This window comes from Patagioenas fasciata, chromosome 30 (assembly GCF_037038585.1).
Source record: "Patagioenas fasciata isolate bPatFas1 chromosome 30, bPatFas1.hap1, whole genome shotgun sequence".
NCBI classification, from domain to species: Eukaryota; Metazoa; Chordata; class Aves; order Columbiformes; family Columbidae; genus Patagioenas; species Patagioenas fasciata.
This window is the reverse complement of record NC_092549.1, coordinates 4639664-4667211: the sequence shown is the minus strand read 5'-3', so window position 1 is coordinate 4667211 and position 27548 is coordinate 4639664. Positions and strand designations below refer to the sequence as shown.

At 48.5% G+C, this 27548-nt stretch overlaps 3 protein-coding genes across 3 annotated transcripts; 1 reads left to right on the top strand and 2 right to left on the bottom strand.

The window, feature by feature from the left end:
• Positions 1 to 17293: 17293 nt before the first annotated feature.
• On the bottom strand, positions 17294 to 17665 carry KRTAP19-7 (keratin associated protein 19-7). The gene has a single exon (XM_065857789.1). The coding sequence runs from the start codon at positions 17663 to 17665 to the stop codon at positions 17294 to 17296; it is 372 nt and encodes a 123-aa protein (XP_065713861.1).
• A 1959-nt stretch (positions 17666 to 19624) lies between these two features.
• LOC136112870 (claw keratin-like) lies at positions 19625 to 19996 on the top strand. The gene has a single exon (XM_065857788.1). The coding sequence runs from the start codon at positions 19625 to 19627 to the stop codon at positions 19994 to 19996; it is 372 nt and encodes a 123-aa protein (XP_065713860.1).
• Positions 19997 to 26632: 6636 nt separating this feature from the next.
• LOC136112929 (claw keratin-like) lies at positions 26633 to 27004 on the bottom strand. Its single transcript, XM_065857850.1, has one exon. The coding sequence runs from the start codon at positions 27002 to 27004 to the stop codon at positions 26633 to 26635; it is 372 nt and encodes a 123-aa protein (XP_065713922.1).
• Between the last annotated feature and the right edge of the window lie 544 nt (positions 27005 to 27548).

Sequence of the window (27548 nt, the reverse complement as noted above, 5' to 3'; positions counted from 1 at the left end):
TGTCCAATGCCTCACTCAAGTCAAGGTAGACCACATCCACCACTCTGCCATCATCCATCCACCTCGTTATGTCCTCATAACAGTCAATGAGGTTGGTCAAGCACAACTTCCCCTTGGTCAAGCCATGCTGACTGCCCCTAATGACCCTCTTATCCCTGGTCTGCCTTGAGATGGCACCAAGGATAAGTCATTCCATCAGTTTCCCAGGGATGGAGGTGAGACTGACTGATTTATAGTTACCCGGGTCCTCCTTCTTGCCCTTTTTGAAGGCTGGAGTGACATTTGCTTTCCTCCAGTCCTCAGGCACCTCTCCCGTTTCCCAAGACTTGGCAAAGATGATGGAGAGCGGTCCAGCAATGCCCTCAGCCAGCTCCCTCAGCACCCACGGGTGCATCCCATCTGGACCCATGGATTTATGGGTGTTCAGATTGCCCAACCGCTCCCTAACCCAGCCCTCATCAACCCAGGCAAACTCCTCCATTGTCCTGCCTTCCTCTGGGGCCTCAGCGGTACGGGATCCTCAGGGCAGCCTCTGGCAGAGTAGACAGAGACATTTGTGTTAAACTAAGTTCTTATCAGCACAGAGGGTTTTTTGTGTACTTATTTCCATCTCATTCTTCACCTCAATAATGTCACAGAAAAACAGAGTCTGGATAGAAATGCCAGTTTCAGAGTACAGTCCATTGCAGCCTTCTGTTTCCTATAATATTGACCCTTTCAAACCGGTCAAAAATCTGGGGGAAAAAAAAGAAAAAAAAAAAGAAAAAAACACACCAAAATAAAACACAAACCAACAACAACCGCCCAGCTCTGTGACTTGAGTTTGAGTCAGTGGCAAAAAAAAAAAGAAATGTGGGTGGCATCTACCTGCCTTTAATCGCAACATGGTCAAACCCCGCAAAGAGATCCTGAAACAAATCCACATGCTCCACTTAGATCCTATGCAAGCACTGTTTGTAAACACTAAAGTCAATGTTAAATAACATAGAGCTTTCTCCCTAGGAATCGATCCTATGCAGAGATGATCAGTCTCATTGGGAAAGTGGCTACAAATGTATTGAGTTGTCATCCTCATCTGTAAATATTCAGTGAGAGGGGTAACAGGTGTACACTGGTAAGTTTAGTGCCTCGCAAAGCATTTCAAAGGAAAATTCTTGTCCTCCACATTGGACAACATGTCAAATTTGGGAAATGAAAATAAAATCCTGTTCCCTGACAACAAGTGGTGCTGATGCTCCCTTGAATCCTTTTCACAGACTGAATTTGAGGGGAAAACATGCAAATAAAAGAATGCTTGATCAACTCCTGATATAACTGAAATGTGGTTAAAGAATTATATCAAGTTCTTCTTGACCCATGAAATGGCAAAGCGAATCCTGCCTGCAGGGTGTAGTATGCATTTAGCACACTATGTGAAGATCCAATAGCCAACAAACACAAGCAGCGAGCAAAACAGTTTCATTACTTGCAGAAGTTATGCATGCAGCAAAGTTTGTTTTGCAACTAATTAAGACTCCATGCAAAAAGGGTGTCACATCCTCCAGGCAATTTGACTAAGTGTATAAAAGCATTTGCTATGTAGAACTCTTCTAATCACTTTTCTTAAACTCTTCTCCTTGGTGATTCGGGTAAGTCAATTTTCAATCAATTACTTATTGCTTTCTAAATATTGTCAAATGATAGATTGAACTTAGGAACTGTCAAAGGGTTATTGTTCCAGAAATATGTTTTGTATTGTCCTTTAGTTTTAAGTCAATTTAAGTTTTACAACTCACATGTTAAAGCTGGGATTTGCAAACTACATTAGTGTTCAGGAGAACAGTTCACTTAGACCAGGGCTGGCATGTAAAACTACTTCAGAACTCTAAAGACTCTCAACCATTTCATACTAGAAAGTACTCTTTTCATATTATAAAGACTTAGGTTTCATTAAACAGACTATAATTGAAAAAGTAATGTTTTATTATGTTCTCACCCTCAGCTGTCTTCAGGGAAGCTACAGTGTCTTTTAACAGTTGAAGAACTTGTCCTAAATATTTTCAAAATCCTACAGAGACTGGAACTCACATTTTTCTTACTAAAAAACCACTTTACTGCTGGTTTTCTTTAAAATATAGTGCTGAATTTCAAATCAGGAGGAATGTACAGGTGTTCCTTCTTCACCTCTTGTCATGAGGACTAGGATGACCCTTGACAAATTACTTTTCTGCATTGCGCTACAAAAGGATTCCTACCCTTAGACTTATTTGTGGCAGCACTTCTTTCCCTGAAGGCAGAACTAGCCATTTTAGCTGAAGAAGAGATTTTGTTGCTGTCTTTGTCTTACCTTCCAGTCAAAGACATAGGGTCAACTGGAAACAGCTGAAGATGCAGCCCTGAGAACTGGAGCAGGCAGCAGTGGCAAGTGGCTAAAACAAGACATTTAGCTGGGACACAAGAAATGTCCCTTGAATTCTGTCTCTCCCACAGACTCCTGGGGCAAATGTGGGGACTTGCCTGGGCTATCAGTTTAGGCCCATTCTCTGTGCTGGCCCTCAATCTCTTCACATCAGTTTCATGCTGATAATCTGAAAAAGAACACCAACCTTGCCCCTCAATCTGTTTGCCTTGCCTAATTAGTGTGGGCACAATTCAGGGCAAGGATGGCCTGTTAATCTATAATTATACAATGCCAAGGAAAATCTGCCCTTGATATCAGGTATAGTTTTAAAGAGCTGTGTGATTTCAGAGATAAGATACTGTAATCCAGGTGATATAATTATGAGACTAATAAAATATGGGTGGATCTTCATTCCAGATCATATTGTTCCACTTCTAACCAGGTGAGATGAGGTAAATTGCTTCACCCCCGTGTTTTGGTTTTGCCAGTGCTGTGAGGATTAAAATTGAAATTTAAAACGAGTTGAGTTGGGGTTACGGCTTTCAGCGGGGTTTGAATGTGCAGTATGAGACAAAGCAGTGCAACACACTCAAAATCCTGGGAAGGAGCAAAGTGAAACGATAGGACAAGAGCATTTTAGGCTTAAAACAGTGGGCATCTGGGAAGTATCAGATATTGAAACAATTAAGTTCAAAAGGGTTACTTAGGAAACAGAAGAGTTACTGGCTAGGAAAAGGAAACTGGACAAACATTTAACTATCACCTGAATTATTTGCACCTTGTAACTGCCCTTCTTGCTGGCAATCTTGATGCCCAGCATGCAATCCTGTCTTCCCAAAATCTTGATATTCAATACGTAAACTTCTTGTTGGACTAATAACTGCCTTCCCCCCTCTCCTCCTCCTGTGTTTCAGGCCTGGATCTGTCACATGTCTCCCTACAATGAGTGCTGCCTACCGCCGGGGGTGGCATGTCCAGAGCCATTCGCCATCACCTCCAGTGAGACCTGTGTGATAAAGTACCCCGATACAATAGTGGACATAGTGGACCCTGACGTGCCACCATATTCTGTGATATATCCCGGCCCAACTCTCACCACCTTTCCTCAGCAAACCATAGTGGGATCTACTGCGGTGTTTGATGTCAGGAACTTCCTCAGTTCCAAGGGATCTTTTGGGTTCAGGGGCGCGTGTGGTTCTGGGACAGCGTGTAACGCGGGATTACCGTTTTCTGATGCAGGAAACTGTAACCCTTTTTCTGCTCACTTATCCCAACCGTTTTGCTGTAAAACTGGCAGGCCAACCTAAATCCAACGTGGATGTCTGTGGATTAAGTGAAAAGCAGAACTGAACAGTAAGACGGATCATGACTAAGTTTATGGATGATGGACTATAGAAGTGCTGAGCTCCCACAGATCCCAGTGGAGTCAATAAAAACATGGCCTCCTGGCACTAGACCAGCATGAGGACTAGAATTTCCAAACTACAAATTTCACTATTGATCTTACTCAAAATTAGGATTAAATTTTAAAAGAATGAATTTTCCAAGAAACAAGATTTTCAAAAATACCTTTTCAGTTTGATAAAAATGCATCTTTCAATAAATTAAAATTTTTACGCCAATATTGACTTTTTATTATCATTTACTCTCAAAACAAAAAGCAAAGAGTATTTCAAAAATATCTGATGGAAAATCTTGGTTTCAAACCTGAAATGTTATCAAAATTTATATTCACTTGTATATTTTGCTGAACCAGAAATTACCATTAAAAGAAAAAATCAACTCTACTTGGCATTTCTTAATATTAGGCATTTATGTCTGTCTTTGCTCTATTTCTGCTTAGATCCCCGCAATGCTACCATTTCCTAGCTTATTTTTCTGTCTATATCCCATTTGATGCAAACCAGGGCAAAACCAAAAATCACTTCAAGCAATTGTAATAGCAGATTTCTTTGTAAAATATCTCTGATCAAAAATGAGCAACCTATGCAGAATCATGTAACTGGAGACTCATTGTAGCCCCTCATGAAATCCTGGAACTCTTGATTATATCCTATCCAGCTAATGTTGTACAAGTATATTCAGCTTCTCATTCCCATTAAACATTCTCATGCAGCATGCACTTTTTGGTTTTCCTTTTCTCTCTACACTTTATTTTCGAACCCTTGTGAGCCCCACCGTAGGTGGCATTGTCACCTTCCTGACAATCAACACCCATGCCAGCATTAAATTAATCTCCACCCAACAATTATAAACTTCTGTATTTTTCAATTATTTATCCAAACTGCATTTCTGCTTGGAAGAAGGAGGCTTCTGTCTCCGGAGGGTGCTGTGCCCTGCATGGTGCAGAGCCAGTCCACCTCTGGCACGTTTAATGGACACCTGCTCGGCTACAGCAGCATGGAGCAGCATGGAGCCTCCTCCACACTCCTTCCTGGGCTGCCAGGACTGCAGGTGCCTGCACAGCGGATTAAAATTTTTTTATTAATTTAAGTACCACAATTAATTTCCTAGCCTATTGGCTATTCCCCAAAAATAGGACAAAAATCACTGACCAAACATGTACAGGCAGCAGCAGGGCTGTATAACCCTCTCTTTGGGTTGTTTCATTGCAACGAGTTGCACAACAAGAATCTGCAATGTGGATACACGCACTGCAAAGCAAATATACATATATATATATATATATATATATATATTGGCCAACACAGAGTAATAGCTGGGACTAAGGAGTTATTAGGCTGAGCACTAATGTGCTCATGTTCTCCCCAAGGGGCAGTACGGACCCAGTAGAGGAGCAATTAGGCTTTTAATTATGTATGTTTTGTGGCTCAGAAGGACCAATCACTTTTCCCCCTCCCTCATTATTCTATGCTTTCAAAATATTGGAGGGGAAGGAACAAAGAGCTTTAAACTAAACTCGAAGGGGGATGGGCATGTAGCTGGGCTTGCATCAGTGGGACATCACTCCAGAGTTCATGAAGGCTGGGAGGCCCCCCATGCCCCTGGGACAGAGTCCAGTGCAGTGCCTCAGGGGTCAGTGCTGGGGCCGGTATTATTCAATATATTCATCAATGACTTGGATGAGGGAATAGAGTGACTGTCAGCAAGTTTGCTGGTGACACCAAGGTGGGAGGAGTGGTGACACTGGAAGCTGTGCTGCCATCAGAGACCTGGACAGACTGGAGAGCTGGGCAGGGAAAAATGTAATGAAATATAACAAGGGCAAGTGTAGAGTCTTGAATCTGGGCAGGAACAACCTCAGGTTCCAGTATAAAAGTTGGGCAATGACCTATTAGAGAGCAGTGTAAGGGAAAGGGACCTGGGGGTGCTGGGGACAGCAGGGTGAGCATGAGCCAGCACTGGGCCCTTGTGGCCAGGAAGGCCAATGGTACCTGGGGTGGGTTAGAAGGGGGTGGTCAGTAGGTCAGAGAGGTTCTCCTGCCCCTCTGCTCTGCCCTGGGGAGACCACACCTGGAATATTGTGTCCAGTTGTGGCCCCTCAGCTCCAGAAGGACAGGGAACTGCTGCAGAGAGTCCAGCGCAGGGCAACAAAAATCAAACCCAGCTTCAGATAGCTCCTGTATGATGCTTTCAGTAATAACAAATATTGCTGAAGTTTTCAGAACGCTTCATAAATACTAATTATATTTGTACACGTGCAGAGCATTGCAAAACTAAGCCTCTGCCTTCAGATTTGGACGTCCGGGTGTTGAGTAACACCTACACTTTTGAAATCCATGTACAAGGACTGCAAATGTAATTTTTCAGGTGAGTTCATTATTTTGTACTTTTTCATTTTAAGTAGATCACCCCACAAATACCTGAATGTTTTTTAAAGTGCATGTGACTAATCCCAGCACAATGGAAGCCAGACATTTCTCTCCCCTTCAGCAATCTGGTGTGCATTATGCTTAGTTCGCATTATGCGTGAATACGTAATATTCATGTATTTTGAATATCAGTACCCTGTAGCACCAGTCTTGTAGCCAATTGTTTAGGGACTGGATTTTTCTATTCCATCCCACATCATCATCCAAAACTGGAAGGAGGGAAGAGAAAATCACTTGAGCCCCAGACTCTTTTACGATCTGTCCCAAGGCCTTGAAATCTTTCTTCATCCCCCTCAGCCTGTGGGATGCAGCTTCCTCCCCATCTGTCTGGAAGATCAGCAGTGGGTCGTAGTCCATCAGGTGCACCAGGTTGGTGATGTCCCTGATCTGGGCTCCAGGTAAACTGCACCCTTCCCTACGATGAAGGTCAGCTCTGCAGATTGGGCCCTCTGTCCCTCTCAGAAGGGAATTGCCTACTACAATTACCCTTCTTTCTTCCTTATCTGAGACGGTCTTGAGGCGTGGGGTCAACTGCCTCTTTCTATGTGACCTCATAGGTGGGCCTTGCACCACATCCTCCTCTTCAATATCCAGGGCCTCAAACCCATTACAGCGGGGCACCTGGGGAAGCAAAGCAGGTAGGGAGGGGGGTTGTCCAGGGCCCCGAACTGGAACTTGCTTCCAACCCTCATCATCTTTTCTGTCCCCTACCTCTGCCCGACAGCGACAGGGCAGGGGCTGTCTCAGGGCTTCCCCCTCTGCCTGACGGGGCAAGGGGTTCATCACCTTATGGGGGATAACCCCCTGGAGCCTCTCTGAGTGGCACACCAGGGAGTTACTCCACCAGTTGATTTCCTTTTCACACTCACTGATGGTCCTCAGCATCTCAATCTCCTCCTTAAGCTTCACAACCACGTAGAGCAGATCTTGCACCTGCTCACACCTCACACAGGTGGATGCTGGCCATCGTCACCCAGCAGCAGCAGGCTCTGGCACTGCCTGCAGCCAGAAACCAGAATAAACACGGTTTGGGGCAGACAGTCAGTTTGAGTTACTACAGTCTCCTTCAGACAAGCTCTCCTTCTGGTCAAGACCATGGTTGGCAATGGTGTGAGGCAGTGGCAACAGGTGAGAGTCTAACTAGTGAAAGGTGACAACCTCCACAGCCCGGTGCACGAGTCACCGCACCCGCTGCTGCAGCACAGCGTGGGTGCCACTCACCCGCGTCACGAGCCAACCGCTCCTTCCAGCGCCCGGCGGGCAGCGACGGCTGCTGCCCCCCGGAGGCTCCTTCAAGAGGAGGGGCGGGCTGTGGTCGGTAACGCCCGCTCCGTGTCAGCTGCTCCCGCAAGGGCTGCCGGGAGCCGCCGGGTCTGTCGAGGAGGAAGGTGCCCGGTTGAGGTTTCGCTGGCTCGGGACCCGCTGGACCGCCCCCGATCGGCCGATCGCGGGAGCAGAGTGCTTCTGTGTTTCTGTGTGTGGGTGCTGGGGGCGCAGCATCCATGGGGGGCACCCCCGCCTGCAAACAGCCCCCAAGCTGCCGCACACGACCCTTCCCGACTGCCCACCCCCCGGCAATTCGCCCCCGGGACCCATTTGGACCGAAGCCTGTAATGAGGGGCCGGTGTGTGTCCTTCCTTCCCCCCTCTCAAGGATCCACGGCGCACACTGCAAGCAGCCGCTGCGCCGTAGGCGGGCAGGCGTGTGCGGCGGTGCCAGCGCCGGGCAGCGCTGCGGCTGCGCTCTGCAGAAGGGGGAAGGACGGTGTGGGCCCAGGTTGTGTGCTGGAAGTCTGGTTTATCCCTTTGCGCAGTTACTGTACAACCTAGATTTTCATTTAATCACATTTATACTCCCAGCTACCTCTAGGATGGGAACCACATCCCTGACAGCTGCCAAAGCAAATTAATTCACTGTGAAACCTCCGAGTGTCCTCAAGGAAAGAGTTTTTGAGTGCTTCCTAAGTGCTTTGTGTTAATTTACATAGGCAAAGTACCTATTTTGAAATTACTATCATGTAACTCAACTTAGATGTCCTGGAAACAGATCTTTACTATCAAGTAGCTATTCATCTAAGTCAGATGCATCGGTTAATAAGCCTTGAATGTTCAAAGGGATTGTTCATCACTTCAAAAACTTTCCCGCTCAGCAGACTCTCCATTCCCAAGTCTCTCCAGCATCCTCCTCTTTCCTGCTCCAATTTCAGAGAGCTTCTCCTATGGACAGAACCGGAATGGTCCACTTGCTATTTGCATTCTTGTCCGTTACTTATTTCCTAAATTTGTGACTTCTTTCACATTGTTCATCCCAAGTTTTTGGCCTGCCCTCTCCAGGAACTTTTGAGCAACAACACCTACTGTTATTTTAAGACGCTAATTCAAAATCCTCATCTCAAATTTGAGGTTGCTTTTCCTGCACAAAACATTGGAACAAACAAATGGGATGAATCAAACCACATCTTAACAGGCTCCTTATGTTCAAGTATGAGGTACTAACATAACTTTAAAGTGTGCATTAAAACTTCATTCCTAATAATTAATATAGTCATCATTAGTTCCAGTCCTTGAGCTCTGAGTATTTCAATTTCTATTGTCAGACCCCAGGGCAGGTATGTGGGAGCAGAGGTCTGTGTGCTGGACAGCATTTCTCACCCTGTAACCACCTCAAGTGTGAGGTCTGCCAGGGAGGACACAGCGTGACTCAAACCAGATTTAGCTGCTACTCCCACAGATTGCTAAAAATACTTCATTCATTCTCATGCATAATTTGTTTACATTCCTGTGGTTTGTCCCTGATTAAATAACTTCAGGTTTCCATGTTATAAATTGTCGTTAAAATTTGAGATGAATGTGTGGGATTCCCCTGGGGGGAAAAGATTCACTTGTTAAACACATCCTGTTGAAGGCTGAGTGCAAATACTTTCAAAGAACTTTGTGAAGGCTGCACAACACCTTCTATGTGCACTGTATTTTTCAGCACTCCACTAACATTATACAACACAGGTTCAGATACCAGTTGGAAGTTTGATTACTACACAACCAACTAAAACTCGAGGAGATCAGATCCCAAAACTAGAGTGATCATTCAAAATTCACATCTTCCCACTCTGTGTCAAAGTGAGGACTCTCAAGGGTACCCAGATGATCGCTTGCGAGGCTGTTGAGGTGCCTCAGTCCCCAGGGAATGTTTCTTAGGTGGCCAGTCTAAGGAGGAGAGTCTTCAGCTACATACCCACTTCTCTGAGGAGACCACCTCAAAGGCAGTCTCCAGCTGCTCCGTTTATCCCCCAGGTGAATCTTAGCTGTGGTCACTTATGGTAGTTGTCTAGAAACTTCGACCTATGTGCTGCTGCCTAATGTACAATGAAGAACTGAGGTGGGCGCTTGGGAAGTGGATGAGAAAAATAAAGAAAAATGCAAGACTTAAAGGGAAAGTGAGGCAGGTTGTGTAATGTCATCTGGGACAACCAGAGGGAGCTGTGGAGGCCAAATATTACAGGGTTAACTCAGTGCTTTGTAAACTCCTCTGCATGACTCTGGTTTCTACCTACACACCAAGGAACAGGATTAACAACAAAAAAACCCACAGTGTGATCAGGGAGAACAAGCAACACAGACAGATTTTACATCATTTAAACCATTTAATTTGCTTTCCTGCTCTGAACAAGCCAGCATTTTGAGTTTCTTTTACAATATGTTTCGGTACAGTTCTGGTCAGCACTCTGTCCTGCTGCCTTCATTCCCTTTCCTTCTGTGCTCATTCAACCTCTATTTCCTTTATCATGCCAACTGATAATTTGTTGACAGTTCTTTGTCGTTTTTCATTATTCAAAATCTAGTTTAATCCCAGCTAGAAGGGGATTAAAAAGTGCCCTTCTAGGTTCTTTATTCAGTGGTTTTTTTGCTGGTCTGCCAAGTGCTAGAAATATGTTGGTATAGACATGGAAAAGCCAGGAAAACCCAGCCCTCTGCACTTGTGGGGTCCTGACAAGCAAGGATCTGGCCAGCAACTGCACACAGCATGAGGTCATCATGCAAGAAAATTTCCCTTTTTACCCACCAAATGTGGTCAAAAGACCTTCAGAAAAGCATCTGTTCTCTTGAGCTGGCAAATACACCTCGAGAAGGGCACCTCTCACCCTCTCGGTTCCTGAGATCAGCCAGTCGGAGGCAGCTCGGCGGGTCCCAATTAAGCGAAATCTTTGAGATACAGAGAAGCCTTTTTTGGGTTGTGGAGTCTCCTTCTCTGCAGACATCCAAACCCACCTGGACCCCTTCCTGTGGAACCTCAGCTGGGTGTTCCTGCTCCGGGGGGATTGCACTGGATGAGCTTTCCAGGGCCCTTCAACCCCTCACATTCTGTGATGTATTCAGTCCATGAATTGCTGTGGGGTTTTTTTCAGTAGCTGTAGAGTTTTGTTAAATTGCACTTCTTCTGCCATAATTTAGGATTTGTGAGGTGTTTCTGGAAACACCCTCCATAATTAAACACCATGGGAATGTTCTGAAGACTGAAAATGTTTCACAAACACTTATTAATATGTCGCTTATGCAAATGGTTGTATTATGATAATAGCTGTAGGCGACGCCTAGTGTTGGGCAATAGTACCGCCTTAAAGGAGATATGTCAAGGTCATTTCTGGCATTGTCCTAATTAGACCATAAATCACTGCCTCAAATTGTGAATTATTCAACTTTCACTTGCAATTTGAATAAAATCAGAAAGCCAGAGTTTCTGAAAGTGTAAAAAAGTGGTTCTATACACCAACACAGTATTAACTCTTGCTACTGATCTGGTCCTATATTTCAGTTCTTCCTTGCCTAGTCAGCACAATTCTTGCAGATATAATATGTGTTCAGATGACGTAAGCAAGCAGACCTTCTTTGAAGTGAAGAGAATGAATCTTGCAGATCTTCATCAGCAGAGCATCCATCCCCAAGCATTTTCCTTTGGTGATTTCTTCATTAGCAAATGCTCCTGACTCAGCTTTACAAACAAAATTTCTGTGCTCTGAAGTTAAACATAACTGGTTTGACCACATAAACTATATCTTAGCTAGGCAAGAGCCATTAATAATGTTGTCCCTGACATACACAAGGGTATAATTTTCTAAAACAATTTAAAATGAATAGGCGCTGACAATATTAACATTCTGTATTGTGGTGTGTGCAGTCTGCATTACTCTTTGCCCTCTATTGCCTTTATTACCTTTGTTAGTCACTCTAGAGCACAGCACAAAAACGGGGCGGGGGGGGGGAATTCTGCATGCTATTGCTACATTACAGAAGAATTTTGAACAGTTTATTACTTTGAAGTTAAGGGACTGCATCTTAATATGACAGTCAGGATTCAGTTCCTAGTTCTATCTAGGATCTCCCAAAAGATAAACTGAAAGGATAATCCAGAGTGTTGAGCTAGAATCCTTTTGTAGGGGTGAACCTCATACTTGCTCTATGTGCTTTGACACACATTTTGAAATAATAATTTTGGGATGCTTCCTTGGAGGGAAGAAGTCTTCCAGTTAGAAATTACCAAAGAGTTAGAACCAAGAGACACTGGAATCTTAGAGAAAAGAAGAAATCTATTCTGTGTTTTCATCTGAATTGTGAGCTCCTCTGACATGTACAACATTCATCCTACCCTGCTAGGACCAAATCATGAAAAACTGAGACTACCTCTGCCATAAATCTTGGGGTTGTCCTATGCAGGGACAGGAATTGGACTCAGTGGCCCTTGTGGGTCCCTTCCGCCTCAGGACGTTCTGTAATTCCATGGCACACGCCGACAGGCTGACTTCTGCCGCAGCCAGCACTGATGGACACAATTCTGCCCCGTGCACGGTGGGAGGATCCCGTGGACACAGAGGCTCCCTCTGGTGGCAGAGGCCAGCAGGAAGACCTTGTCAAACTCGCTTCCCAGAAATCAGTTCAGTGCACTCCACTCTTCCCTCTCAGTGAAGCTTGGTGCATTAAAATGCCAAGAGCATTTAAATGAATTAAAACCACCACCATCATGCTGTTTATGACATGACGCATTTATGACATCAATTATTCTTATTTTAAGAGGTACCCCTAAGGATCCCCTGGGCTGTGGAGTCTATCAGGAATATTCTGCAGACATCAAGAAACAAGATTTCAAAGTAGTTCACAAACATCTATTACTATGTCACACATTAAATTTTTTTTATGTTAATAGTAATAATATCCTAGTGGGTTTAAACTGCTCTGACCTCATGCAGAATAAAATGCATAAAACATTTATTCAATCACCTCCTCATTTCAAGCTTCATAATTGGAGATGGCTTCATTTTTATTTAAAAGATAACTCTGTGATAGCTTTGCTCTTTAAAGTTTTTGCAACAGATAATTCCTCTGGCTTAGGGAAGAACATATCTCTGAACTTCATTAACTTCATATCAGATGAAGAACAAACCCCGTGTTTCTAGAGATTTACTTAGGCACAGGGACAAATACTAGATGTTAGCTTGCATTTCCAAACAGGAAAATAAATCTCATGTGTGCTGACACACTGCGCCATCGACATCTCCGAGACTCCCTATGCAGTCATGTTTTATCAAAGATGAGCCACTGCAAGTCTATTAATTCTTAGTACATTTTAAAATCTTAATGAAATCAGTGGAGTAAAACCAGGAAATTTCAAGATGAAAAGGACTTGCAGGTTACAAGCTGTGTTTTGTGTTATTACCTAGCTCAGCTTTAGATAATCATAAACAGTGAGCAAAACAATTACAGCAGCTACAGGACTAATACATGCAACAAAGTTGGCTTCATGAGTAATTAAAGCCCTTTACACAAAGGGTGTCTCAGCTCCTCCAGGCAATCTGAGAAAGGGTATAAATACTCTCTCCGTGTAAGGCTTTTCTCGCTACTTCTTTTGACTTGTTCTCTCCGGTACGCTGAGTAAGTCTGATTTGACAACTATAAAAACCTCAAGTTTATTTTGGTTTAGCATGAATTTTGCTAAAATTGGGACTAAATCCTGCATAAATATTCTAACTCTGAGACATCTATAGAGATACGTTTACTAACGTTTTCTATGCTTGATAAATGATGTGAAAATAAAACAAGGTCTTTTCAAGACTCCTTTGGGCTGCTAATTTTATGGGAGAATTCAGAATTTCAATCTCTTAGTTCTGAAATTTTCAGAAGAGCTCTGAGAATATATTTTAGAATTGTTTTTGCACACATGGAATGATAAGGGAATTCGGGGTGGGGGGCGGGGAGGAGGGGGATGTGTCTCATAGATAACTATTGAAGCAAAATTGTCACTTGAAGTTAGTCCTGTGTAGCATTGCTGTTGTTCATAGTCTGTCCCTCCATAACTAATTTGAGTCACAACAAGATACACCAGATGACAGTTAGATACTATTACTTAATGTAACTGCAGGAATAAGGTTTCCTTTCTAATAATTAAAAATATCAATTTGCTAGTATTTTAATGTGTTTTTACATTGAGGAAATTAAGCATCTTTTTAGGTCAAAGCTATGTTCTAACCTAAGGGTATTTGGGGAAAAATGTTATGCATGCGCTTTTTTTCCCCCAAGAATGATGCATTTGAGGATACGTTTGCGTTCCTCTGAATACAGTTCAGACAAGTAAATAAATCAGAGAGGTCGTTGTCCTGCCCACTCCCCTGTGCCACTGTGCTGCTACCACCTGGTGCAGAACAGTACTTGGCTTCTCAACTGGGGGAAAGTAGCTTTCAGGATATTTTTACTTTATGCTTGACAATATAATAGTTTATATATTAGAAAGTGTTGCTGGATATATATTTTCAGATCCTGTATACCACTTCTCCATATATAAGGTTTAGTGATTTTAGATTGTCTCCAAATTACGCACATTCTGCATTTTATGCTTACTTACTGTAAGGAGTGCTGCAGAGCTGCTGTGTCCCGTCCTCGTCTTCCAAACGCTCTCGAGTACAGCAGCTCTAGTGCACGGCAGCACACGGGACTCCACTGAGAACAAAATAATGTTGTTCTTCTTCACCACCATAAGGTATCTTTGATTTACAAGTTTAAATGCTATTGTGATGGTATACCATGGAGAACTAGCTTTTATCTGAAGATTTCATCTGAAGAAAGAAATAAACACTTAAGTATGCACTATACCCTAGCTGAAACTGCAATTTTCTGATTTGGATTGACAATATCACCACGATACATATATTTTAAGTTAGGTGTCCTAGTTATTGAACTGATACTTTTAACCCCCCATTTATTCTTAGCCTTTCATTTTCCTGTATTTTAGTGGAACATTTTACTGCCTGATAATAACAGAAATCTTCAAGGAAAATAATATAGGAAATGAAGCAGATTGCTAAAAAAATTACTCAATATCCAAAGCTATTGAAAATCCAATTTTCTTATCCCTTACCCTCTCGCGCCCCATCTGTGAAATGCAGACTCGGGCCCTGCCCTGGGAAGCCGTGTGTGGGAGGAAAAGAGACGCGGTGGGAACAGGTTTGAACTTGTCTCCAGGAAATACTGCAAAGTACAGGGAGGCTGTGGAGCAGATGCCTGTGTTGGAGGTGGAATGCAAAGAAAGGGGAGGAATTCTGCTCCCACAGAAACAGGAGAGAGCAAGCTTAAAGCAGCAAAATAGAAAGGACAGATAGGTGCAAATTAAGTAAAAGGTGGCAGACACAAAGAACGGAGCTAAACTGCTGTCTTTACCCAAGTTATCTCTGTCTAAATATCTCTTACAGCCAAGTTGAGAAATCTGAATAACCAAGTGCAGAGGTTTTGGTGGGGCTGGGGGTTTTTGTTTGTTTGGTGGGGTTTTTTTAGTTTGGTTTGGGGTTTTTTGTGTGGTGTTGTTTTTTTTCTAATTCTGCAAATGAATTGCAGGCACCCCTCTGCCACGGCCAGGTAATGGCTTCTGACCAGCTGGCGTGCACCAACCCCTGCGAGGCCAAGTGTCCCCAGCCCCTGGCCACCAGCAGCAACGAGCCCTGTGTCGTGGCCTGCGGTGACTCCCGGGTGATTATATTCCCACCGCCTGTTGTCGTCACCTTCCCAGGGCCCATCCTCACCACTTACCCGCAGCAAACCGTTGTGGGAGCCTCGGAACCCTCCGAGGTGGCCCTGGCAGAGCCGCCCACTGCAGCACCTCTACCAGCAGAGGTGACAGGGAGGCTGGAGGCAGCCGTTGAGAAAATTGCCCCCCAGGTGGTTGCCAGACCTGAACCACGGTGTGCCCCAAAGTACTCCTACAGCTATTCTTCCCAATGGACACATCCATGCAATTCATACCGCTCTGGGAAACGGTGGACATACTAAACCCAGCCATAGCGTGCACGGAGTATTTTAAAGAAGTAGCAAAGAAAACTCAAGATGCAAATTGAGGGTGGAGCTGAGCAGCCTGAGTGCTGGGTGCTGTCAGGCTCCAGCTGGAAAGAATGAGAGCTGCAAGCGCTCAGCACCTGTGAAAGGCAGGCTCATGTGTGCATTTTCTCATTCTGCCTTTAACTTAGATCTGTTATCCTCTGGTTTTCCCATTTAGTCATCTGCTTACATTGTGCTTTGTTGTATTTCAGTTATATTAGTGACACTGAGCTTAGAGAGGTGACTTAGGATGCTAGAAATTGCACACAGCAACTATACCAAAGGCAAAAACCACAATTTTTTATATACTGCATCACTTTTACCCTGGTGATCAGCCAGAGCCTCGCTGAACCTCTGGACAGATGGTCTTCATATTCCACACAATTTTGTCCCAGAATTGTAGAAAAGCTGTCTCTTTCAAAATAAATTTTGTGTACCAAAGTATGTTTTTTGGTTTTCATTGCCACATAATCATTCCCTTCTTTTACTTATCAATAGATTCATAGTGTATTTGTCCATGGTCACAGGTATTCTATGTTTCTTCTTTATGTGTAAATGTCACAAAATCCCAGGAATCCTTTTCTATGCCATCTCATTAAACACGTGCTGAGTTTTTTACATTCCCCAAAACCAACCTGAGTCCCTGGCAGTAGCCACATGTAACAGCAGTTCCTGCAAGGGCTTCAATAAAGCTGCACTCCAAATCATGTCCATCTCAGGACTGGGAATCTTCCCACCACTTGGCTCCAATCCCAAAACAAGGCATGAATACCTGGCTGCAACCGGCAGAGTGGAGAAGTGTGCAGACCATGCACAGCCCTCCAATACATTGTGTAAACGTTCCCTTAGTTCATGGGGGAAGGATGTCCTGGGGCTACCTACAGATGATGGCATTCATAAAGGCAGAACCACATTGCAGGGTGCATGCCCAGTGCATCACCCCAAGCACCGTGACTGACCAGCAGGAGTGGGGTGCAGAGTAACAATGGGAAAGAAATACACCACGAGTTTAGCTTTCATTCCTCTATAGACCTCACCAACCACAAAGTGATATTTCACTTTGAAATCTATCTTTCGTGATGAAACTAATAATTTACTACTAACTTCCCTACCTTGCATTTCAAAAGTTTTTCCAAGAGAAATTCAGAACTTCCACAAATGTTTTCACCAAATGAATTGCCATCCAACATTTCACATCATCCCTCGGTTATGCACAATTCCAACCACAGCGAGAAACAAATTCAGATTAAAAAAAAAATTCATGCAATGAAGATTCTTTAATTTGGAAGGAAAAGGCAATAGACATTGACATCAGGAAATGACACAGAAACAATGGACTGGAAACATGACAATCATGAGGCTGCAGCAAGGCACCCACCCCAAAGGTTCCCAAGGGCTCCACCACAATGATTCCCCCTTCCTATTGCAGGTGGGAGTCTGGAGCTGGACGGAGCAGGGGACACTCATGTCTGAGGACGAGTGCAGCTTCATTCTGTCCCAGCTAGAGGGGAACTTTTGGAGGCAGTGCTAGAAAATCTAAAACCATTGGCTGAAGATCTGCAAGATAATTCTGTGCAAAGTAGCAAGCACCATAAAGTTCAAGTAGCTGCTTTGCTGCAGCCTAAAGAGGGGCTGACAGCTTTGCTCAGCATCTGGAGGTAGAAGACAAGAGGGGGTACTTATGAAGACCCAGGGCAGAGGCAGTGCTCAGATCAATGGATATCTGGGGTTTAGCAGGGCCCACAGTTGCCATTGAAGTACCTGTGGCCTCGGCGCCAGCCACCGTATCCACAGCTCCCGAGAGCTCCGTAGCCCCCATAAATCCCATAGCCCCCATAGCCTCCTAGACCTCCGAAACCACCACGGCCTCCAAAAGTGCCACCGTAGCCCCCTCCAACACCAGGGGCTCCCGCCGAGCCAACAACGCTGTGCTGCGGAAAGGAGCTGAGGATGGGTCCGGGGTGCGTGACCATCACAGCCGGGGGCTGGATCACCACAGTGGAGTCGGGGCACTGCCGCACGCAGGGCTCGTTGGTGGTGTCAGCCAGGGGGGCTGGGGCAGCCACCCCACAGGAAGGGACGCACAGGCTGGAGCAGGACATCTTTTGGTTCAGCAGGTGAAGCTGCAATACAAGGCAGAGCTCAGGATCAGTGCAAGGCTGATCCCAAATCCCTCCTGCTTCTCTTGTACTTGCAACCTGTGTCCCAGAACATGCTCTGTGTCATCTCAGGCAGTCAGAACCAAAACACATTCCACAGCTGAAATGCTGGTGTTGGCCCCTTGCTTCCCTCACGCTCCCTCGTCCTGACACACCCGCAGGAGAGAAGGAAAACTCCTTCTTCCATGGAAAGCAGATAGAAAGTCAACGAGCACCTGAAGAACTTGGGAGCATTGGTATACTCAGGGCATGCTACCTGCAGGTTTGAATTCGCATCCTTTCCGTAGCTCTGAAACAGTGCCGTCACATCCTCACTATGCACTATGAAAGAGCAGCAGTGCCTACAACAAAAGATACCCCAAGAGACATCCAAGAGCTGGACTTACCCGGTTGATCAGGAGAGTCAAGTGGAGGAAGCTGGATAGAGGACAGTGAAGCCCTCAGCTCTTTTATACCTGTCCCAGAGTGCCTGGAGCATTGGCCAATAGGCAGTGGCTGAAGCCCCATAAAATCGTGAAATGAAGCATACAAGCCTCATAAAACAAATTGCGATGCAGGGCAATTATATCCATCCTCACTGGGCATACCAACGAGCAAACATGTCCTGAAGGATAAAGGTGAAGGGAGGGACAGCACATGACACATCACGTCATGAAAGAAAAGCTGCTACTGTAGCTTACCTGGCAGCACCAATAAACCCCGTTTTGTCCCTAATCCCACCACTTTGCCTACACGCCAGCGTCCTGAGCATTTTGCAGAGATGCTTTGCAATTCTGTGCACAGCCATCACACCTGTCATTACATTTCTTTTACAGGCTGTTAAACTGAGGCACCTGGAGGTTGGGCAAAGAAAGAAGCTATCACACCCACCTGGGTAGCTCCCACACGCCAGTCGTCATCCCACAATGACAAGGTCTGGGGACATTTCAGTACCAAGTGCAAGGGGTATCCCTAAGCCTTGAACATTTTTTCGCGAGTACATAACATGTTGATTTGTAGCTCCTGATTCACTTTGTGGCCACGCAAAGGACAGAGGAAATGGGTCCCTTGTGGGACATATCACCATCTATGAAAAGTGCTGGCATGGACTGGAGATGGAAGGGTGGTGGGATCAGGCACTGGGGACCTCTGTGAGGGAAAATGTCCATGAGGGAGCAGGAGGGCAGGAACAAGACCAAGACACTCTGGGGTCCTTCAGCCACGTGCCTGTGAGGGTTGTGCTCCTTGGGTCCTCTCTGGAGGGACTTGGTTACTCATTTGGGCAGCAAAAACCGTGCCAGGAGAGGCTGCGTGACCACCCACAGACAACCAGGCTGCACGTGGCCACTGTCCCCAAAGGCACAGGCACACTGGACCTGGGCACACGGCTGGGCTGCTGCTCACTGTGCTGTGGTTGTGCAACCTCCTGCAAAATTCCTGGGACCTTTCCACATAGACAAAGTGTGGGATTAGGAACAGATGGGAGTTTATTGGTGCCTTCAGGTCAGCTACAGCAGCGCCTTGTCTTTGATGTCACGATGTGTCACAGGCTGTCCCTCCCATCACCTCTTTCTTCTCCAGGGCACGTTTACAGACCAATGTCCCCAATGAGGAGGCATATAATTATCTCACATCACCTGAAATCAGTGTCATGAAGCCTGTCAACGTGATTTTGTAATTCAGTGGGGCTTCTACCCCCACCCCTTGGCTGATGCCCCAGGCGCTCTGGGACAGGTATAAAAGAGCTGAGGGCTTCACTGTCCTCTATCCAGCTTCCTCCGCTTGACTCTCCTGATCAACTGGGTAAGTCCAGCTCTTGGAAGTCCCTTGCAGTTCTCTTCCGGCCTCTCTCGATACAGCCCCTTCCCCACAGCCTTGCCTAATCCTTGCAGTGTTTTCCAGGTCTCTGTGCCTGCCTGAAAGATGTCCTGCTCCAGCCTGTGCGTCCCTTCCTGTGGGGTGGCCGCCCCGGCCCCCCTGGCTGACACCACCAACGAGCCCTGCGTGCGGCAGTGCCCCGACTCCACTGTGGTGATCCAGCCCCCGGCTGTGATGGTCACGCACCCCGGACCCATCCTCAGCACCTTCCCACAGTTCAGCGCTGTTGGCTCGGCGGGAGCCCCTGGTGTTGGAGGGGGCTATGGTGGCACTTTTGGAGGCTATGGGGTGTATGGAGGCCTTGGGGGCTATGGGGGCTCTGGCCTCTATGGGGGCTATGGACCATTTGGGAGCTGTGGATATGGTGGCTGGCGCCGAGGCTACAGGTACCTCAGTGGTAGCTGTGGGCCCTGCTAAGTCACAGGTGACAGAGAGGAGCAGAAAACCCCCCAGCACACCCTAAGAAGCAACTTCCCAGCTGCATCTCTGGACTCCAAAGTGTGAACAACCGATACGTCCTTGGGGCCCAGCTCTGCCGTCTTCTTGTCCTGCCTGATCATCCCTTCAAGTCTTGCTCTCCCCTGATGACACAGCCCCATGCTTGGTGCCTACTCCTGCAGCATGGCTGACGCTCACTGTCTCTGCCCACTGCCAGGAGAGAGGGGAAATCAGTGACCACGGTCCTGCTCTTCTCCTAGCTCCCTTCCTTCCCCAGAACTGCAATAAAAGCTCTGTTGCATTGCAATGTTGACCACTGGATTTTCTCGGTCTTTCCCCCATATCTAAATACCACAAGTGGGAGTATTGGCTCCCTGGGTCATCCCCATCCGCTCCCACATGAGGCCTCCCAGGGTGACCTGTAGGAGCTGCTTCCCTTCCTCCTGCCTGCCCTCAGGCATCACCTCCCTTGGGGAGAGGCTCCCCCAGAGAGGGCCATGATCATCTGCTCTGTAAACAGCTTGTCCCACTTTGCCCTCCCTGTCTTCTCCATACATCCCGCACTCTGCAGCTGAGAAGGAGCTGTTGAGATGCACAGTGAGTCTGTTGTCCCCTCTGGCCATTCACCATGGGCTGCCCGCAGGCCCAGGGTTGTGGAGTTTGGTTTCCAACAGAGCCACCTGAGGGCAAAGGTCTAGGTCAGAGTCACCTGGGAGGCAGCACAGGAGAGGCCCCTCAGCCCCGTGCGCTGGACCACACTTTGCTGACCCTTTGCTGCCCTTCCACACGCACCAGCCCACAAAGTAGTCCACGGTGTCACATGCCCACCCAAAGCACCCAGCCGCAGCAACCCTGATAGCATCACCAAGATCCCCTTCCAACACTGTGCCCTCAGAAGCATGGATGGGACACCACATGATCCAGGAAACGGCAGGTGGTTGAGAGTCAGTGCAGAGGGATCTGGGTAGATATGGGGACAGGCAGAGATGGAAGCACCCTCAAGGGGAACGGAAGACATGCACACTTCTGCTCCAGCAGTGCTCTTGCTGTTTTGCTGCTTTTTTCCCACCCTCTGCGTTCACAGTTGTACATGACACATCTTTTCCTGAGCTGCCCAGCACTGATGGATGCGCTGCCACGCTGACCTTCCTGACGCCTTTGGCCACAAGTGCTTCTGTCCCAGACCATCCTGCAGTGCTGAGGTCACACATTTAGAAGATACTTGGGAAGGGAGTGATCTCTTGAGCGAAGGCACTCCAACCCCTGCTCAAAGAGTTTTGCAGTTCCCGTGACTGGATGCTCATGGTCGTTCGATGGCTCTGAGAGGAAACTTGGGAAAAGATGGCTGTGTCTCTTTTACTCCTTCCCAGTGCCCCCAATTCTACCTTGGCTCAAGGGGCATGGCCAGCAGCCCCCTACATGCTGTGTTCAGCTCCCCATTTCCCTGGACCTCCAGATGTGACCATGAACAAGCCAAGAAAAGGTGGCAATGCCAGATATGCCCGTTGTGCAGAGGATTTGGAGGAGCTTCCTTAAGATGCCTCTGGCACTCTCAGAGTTTTGTATTGTGGGCTTTGGGAAGTCATTGTGCTACTGGTGGTGGGAGACCAAGCTCAGTGGGATGTGCTCTACGTGACCCAGCTGGGACTGTCACCATCAGTTGTGACACACTGACCAAACTGCCCAAAAGTTGTAACGCACCTTGTGGTTTGGGGGACACGGGAAAGAACAGGTAAGTATCAAGAAAACTCATGGGTCAACGTTGCAATGCACCACAGCTTTTATTGCAGTTTCAAGGGAGAAGGGAGGTGGGAGTAGGTGAGGGCCCTGGCCAGCACCTTCTGCCTGTCTCCAGGCAGCAGGGAGAGAGACAGCGAGCCTCAGCTGTGCCGCAGGAGCAGGAACCAAAGCAGGGCTGCGTCATCCCGGGCCAGAGAGTCCTGAAGGGATGAACAGCAGGGCAGGAGAAAGGCAGAGTTGGGCCTTAAGTGGGCACAAGGTGTCCAGGGTCCAGAGCTCAGCGATGCAGAGGGGAATGTCTTCCTTCAGTCATCAGGTGGAGATGTGCCAGGGTTTCTCCAGAGCTCTCCTTCTTCTGGGGTTTAGCAGGGCCCACAGTTGCCGTTGAGGTACCTGTGGCCTCGGCGCCAGCCTCCATATCCACAGCTCCCAAAGCCTCCGTAGCCCCCATAAAGCCCGTAGCCCCCATAAAGCCCAGAGCCCCCATAGCCTCCAAGACCCCCAAAACCACCACGGCTTCCAAAAGTGCCGCCATAGCCCCCTCCAACACCAGGGGCTCCCGCCGAGCCAACAGCGCTGAGCTGCGGGAAGGAGCTGAGGATGGGTCCGGGGTGCGTGACCATCACAGCCGGGGGCTGGATCACCACAGTGGAGTCGGGGCACTGCCGCACGCAGGGCTCGTTGGTGGTGTCAGCCAGGGGGGCCGGGGCGGCCACCCCACAGGAAGGGACGCACAGGCTGGAGCAGGACATCTTTCAGGCAGGCACAGAGACCTGGAAAACACTGCAAGGATTAGGCAAGGCTGTGGGGAAGGGGCTGTATCGAGAGAGGCAGGAAGAGAACTGCAAGGGACTTCCAAGAGCTGGACTTACCCAGTTGATCAGGAGAGTCAAGCGGAGGAAGCTGGATAGAGGACAGTGAGGCCCTCAGCTCTTTTATACCTGTCCCAGAGCGCCTGGGGCATCAGCCAAGGGGTGGGGGCAGAAGCCCCATTGAATCATGAAATCAAGCAACAAGCTTCATGACACTGATTTTTTGTGATTTGAGACAATTATCTGCCTCCTCATCGGGGTCATTGGTCTTTAAAAGTGCCCTGAAGAGGATAAAGGCTATGGGAGGGACAGCCCATGACACATCATGAGATGAAAGACAAGTCACAGCTGTAGCTGACCTGGTGTAACCGATAAACCGTGATCTGTCCCTAATCCCACCTCTTTACGTATGTCCCAGTGTCTTGGTAATCTTGCAGATTACCAAGGGTCCCAGGAATTTTGCAGGAGGTTGCACAACCACAGCACAGTGAGCAGCAGCCCAGCCGTGTGCCCAGGTCCAGTGTGCCTGTGCCTTTGGGGACAGTGGCCACGTGCAGCCTGGTTGTCTGTGGGTGGTCACGCAGCCTCTCCTGGCACGGTTTTTGCTGCCCAAATGAGTAACCAAGTCCCTCCAGAGAGGACCCGAGGAGCACAACCCTCACAGGCACGTGGCTGAAGGACCCCAGAGTGTCTTGGTCTTGTTCCTGCCCTCCTGCTCCCTCATGGACATTTTCCCTCACACAGGGCCCCAGTGCCCATGTTCTCTAGAGGGACACGCAGGTCAGGCAGCGTGCTCTTTGCATTTCCATCAAGGGGACCTGCAAGCCCCAAATACCCACCAAGGGTATAGACATAGCCAAGGCTGAGAGATGTCACCAGGCCCTGCGAGCCCACAACCCTTGCCAGCCTTGGGAGGCGGTGGACACTTAGGAGACACCATGTGCAGGTGGAATGTCTTCTCCCTTTGATCAGCCTCTCGGTCTCTGTTTACTAGCCTGTAAAAGAGAGGTTATGACAGGCATGATGGCTGTATACAGGACTGCAAAGCATTTCTGCAAGATAATCAGGATGCTGGTGTGTAGGGTAAAGTGATGGGATTAGGGACAGATCATGGTTTATTGGTTACACCAGGTCAGCTACGGCTGTGACTTGTCTTTCATCTCATGATGTGTCATGGGCTGTCCCTCCCATAGCCTTTATCCTCTTCAGGGCACTTTTAAAGACCAATGACCCCGATGAGGAGGCAGATAATTGTCTCAAATCACAAAAAATCAGTGCCATGAAGCTTGTTGCTTGATTTCATGATTCAATGGGGCTTCTGCCCCCACCCCTTGGCTGATGCCCCAGGCGCTCTGGGACAGGTATAAAAGAGCTGAGGGCCTCACTGTCCTCTATCCAGCTTCCTCCGCTTGACTCTCCTGATCAACTGGGTAAGTCCAGCTCTTGGAAGTCCCTTGCAGTTCTCTTCCTGCCTCTCTCGATACAGCCCCTTCCCCACAGCCTTGCCTAATCCTTGCAGTGTTTTCCAGGTCTCTGTGCCTGCCTGAAAGATGTCCTGCTCCAGCCTGTGCGTCCCTTCCTGTGGGGTGGCCGCCCCGGCCCCCCTGGCTGACACCACCAACGAGCCCTGCGTGCGGCAGTGCCCCGACTCCACTGTGGTGATCCAGCCCCCGGCTGTGATGGTCACGCACCCCGGACCCATCCTCAGCTCCTTCCCGCAGCTCAGCGCTGTTGGCTCGGCGGGAGCCCCTGGTGTTGGAGGGGGCTATGGCGGCACTTTTGGAAGCCGTGGTGGTTTTGGGGGTCTTGGAGGCTATGGGGGCTCTGGGCTTTATGGGGGCTACGGGCTTTATGGGGGCTACGGAGGCTTTGGGAGCTGTGGATATGGAGGCTGGCGCCGAGGCCACAGGTACCTCAACGGCAACTGTGGGCCCTGCTAAACCCCAGAAGAAGGAGAGCTCTGGAGAAACCCTGGCACATCTCCACCTGATGACTGAAGGAAGACATTCCCCTCTGCATCGCTGAGCTCTGGACCCTGGACACCTTGTGCCCACTTAAGGCCCAACTCTGCCTTTCTCCTGCCCTGCTGTTCATCCCTTCAGGACTCTCTGGCCCGGGATGACGCAGCCCTGCTTTGGTTCCTGCTCCTGCGGCACAGCTGAGGCTCGCTGTCTCTCTCCCTGCTGCCTGGAGACAGGCAGAAGGTGCTGGCCAGGGCCCTCACCTACTCCCACCTCCCTTCTCCCTTGAAACTGCAATAAAAGCTGTGGTGCATTGCAACGTTGACCCATGAGTTTTCTTGATACTTACCTGTTCTTTCCCGTGTCCCCCAAACCACAAGGTGCGTTACAACTTTTGGGCAGTTTGGTCAGTGTGTCACAACTGATGGTGACAGTCCCAGCTGGGTCACGTAGAGCACATCCCACTGAGCTTGGTCTCCCACCACCAGTAGCACAATGACTTCCCAAAGCCCACAATACAAAACTCTGAGAGTGCCAGAGGCATCTTAAGGAAGCTCCTCCAAATCCTCTGCACAACGGGCATATCTGGCATTGCCACCTTTTCTTGGCTTGTTCATGGTCACATCTGGAGGTCCAGGGAAATGGGGAGCTGAACACAGCATGTAGGGGGCTGCTGGCCATGCCCCTTGAGCCAAGGTAGAATTGGGGGCACTGGGAAGGAGTAAAAGAGACACAGCCATCTTTTCCCAAGTTTCCTCTCAGAGCCATCGAACGACCATGAGCATCCAGTCACGGGAACTGCAAAACTCTTTGAGCGGGGGTTGGAGTGCCTTCGCTCAAGAGATCACTCCCTTCCCAAGTATCTTCTAAATGTGTGACCTCAGCACTGCAGGATGGTCTGGGACAGAAGCACTTGTGGCCAAAGGCGTCAGGAAGGTCAGCGTGGCAGCGCATCCATCAGTGCTGGGCAGCTCAGGAAAAGATGTGTCATGTACAACTGTGAACGCAGAGGGTGGGAAAAAAGCAGCAAAACAGCAAGAGCACTGCTGGAGCAGAAGTGTGCATGTCTTCCGTTCCCCTTGAGGGTGCTTCCATCTCTGCCTGTCCCCATATCTACCCAGATCCCTCTGCACTGACTCTCAACCACCTGCCGTTTCCTGGATCATGTGGTGTCCCATCCATGCTTCTGAGGGCACAGTGTTGGAAGGGGATCTTGGTGATGCTATCAGGGTTGCTGCGGCTGGGTGCTTTGGGTGGGCATGTGACACCGTGGACTACTTTGTGGGCTGGTGCGTGTGGAAGGGCAGCAAAGGGTCAGCAAAGTGTGGTCCAGCGCACGGGGCTGAGGGGCCTCTCCTGTGCTGCCTCCCAGGTGACTCTGACCTAGACCTTTGCCCTCAGGTGGCTCTGTTGGAAACCAAACTCCACAACCCTGGGCCTGCGGGCAGCCCATGGTGAATGGCCAGAGGGGACAACAGACTCACTGTGCATCTCAACAGCTCCTTCTCAGCTGCAGAGTGCGGGATGTATGGAGAAGACAGGGAGGGCAAAGTGGGACAAGCTGTTTACAGAGCAGATGATCATGGCCCTCTCTGGGGGAGCCTCTCCCCGAGGGAGGTGATGCCTGAGGGCAGGCAGGAGGAAGGGAGGCAGCTCCTACAGGTCACCCTGGGAGGCCTCATGTGGGAGCGGATGGGGATGACCCAGGGAGCCAATACTCCCACTTGTGGTATTTAGATATGGGGGAAAGACCGAGAAAATCCAGTGGTCAACATTGCAATGCAACAGAGCTTTTATTGCAGTTCTGGGGAAGGAAAGGAGCTAGGAGAAGAGCAGGACCGTGGTCACTGATTTCCCCTCTCTCCTGGCAGTGGGCAGAGACAGTGAGCGTCAGCCATGCTGCAGGAGTAGGCACCAAGCATGGGGCTGTGTCATCAGGGGAGAGCAAGACTTGAAGGGATGATCAGGCAGGACAAGAAGACGGCAGAGCTGGGCCCCAAGGACGTATCGGTTGTTCACACTTTGGAGTCCAGAGATGCAGCTGAGAAGTTGCTTCTTAGGGTGTGCTGGGGGGTTTTCTGCTCCTCTCTGTCACCTGTGACTTAGCAGGGCCCACAGCTGCCACTGAGGTACCTGTAGCCTCGGCGCCAGCCACCATATCCACAGCTCCCAAATGGTCCATAGCCCCCATAGAGGCCAGAGCCCCCATAGCCCCCAAGGCCTCCATACACCCCATAGCCTCCAAAAGTGCCACCATAGCCCCCTCCAACACCAGGGGCTCCCGCCGAGCCAACAGCGCTGAACTGTGGGAAGGTGCTGAGGATGGGTCCGGGGTGCGTGACCATCACAGCCGGGGGCTGGATCACCACAGTGGAGTCGGGGCACTGCCGCACGCAGGGCTCGTTGGTGGTGTCAGCCAGGGGGGCCGGGGCGGCCACCCCACAGGAAGGGACGCACAGGCTGGAGCAGGACATCTTTCAGGCAGGCACAGAGACCTGGAAAACACTGCAAGGATTAGGCAAGGCTGTGGGGAAGGGGCTGTATCGAGAGAGGCAGGAAGAGAACTGCAAGGGACTTCCAAGAGCTGGACTTACCCAGTTGATCAGGAAAGTCAAGCGGAGGAAGCTGGATAGAGGACAGTGAAGCCCTCAGCTCTTTTATACCTGTCCCAGAGCGCCTGGGGCACCAGCCAAGGGGTGGGGCAGAAGCCCCACTGAATTACAAAATCACGTTGACAGGCTTCATGACACTGATTTCAGGTGATGTGAGATAATTATATGCCTCCTCATTGGGGACATTGGTCTGTAAACGTGCCCTGGAGAAGAAAGAGGTGATGGGAGGGACAGCCCGCGACACATCGTGACATCAAAGACAAGGCGCTGCTGTAGCTGACCTGAAGGCACCAATAAACTCCCATCTGTTCCTAATCCCACACTTTGTCTATGTGGAAAGGTCCCAGGAATTTTGCAGGAGGTTGCACAACCACAGCACAGTGAGCAGCAGCCCAGCCGTGTGCCC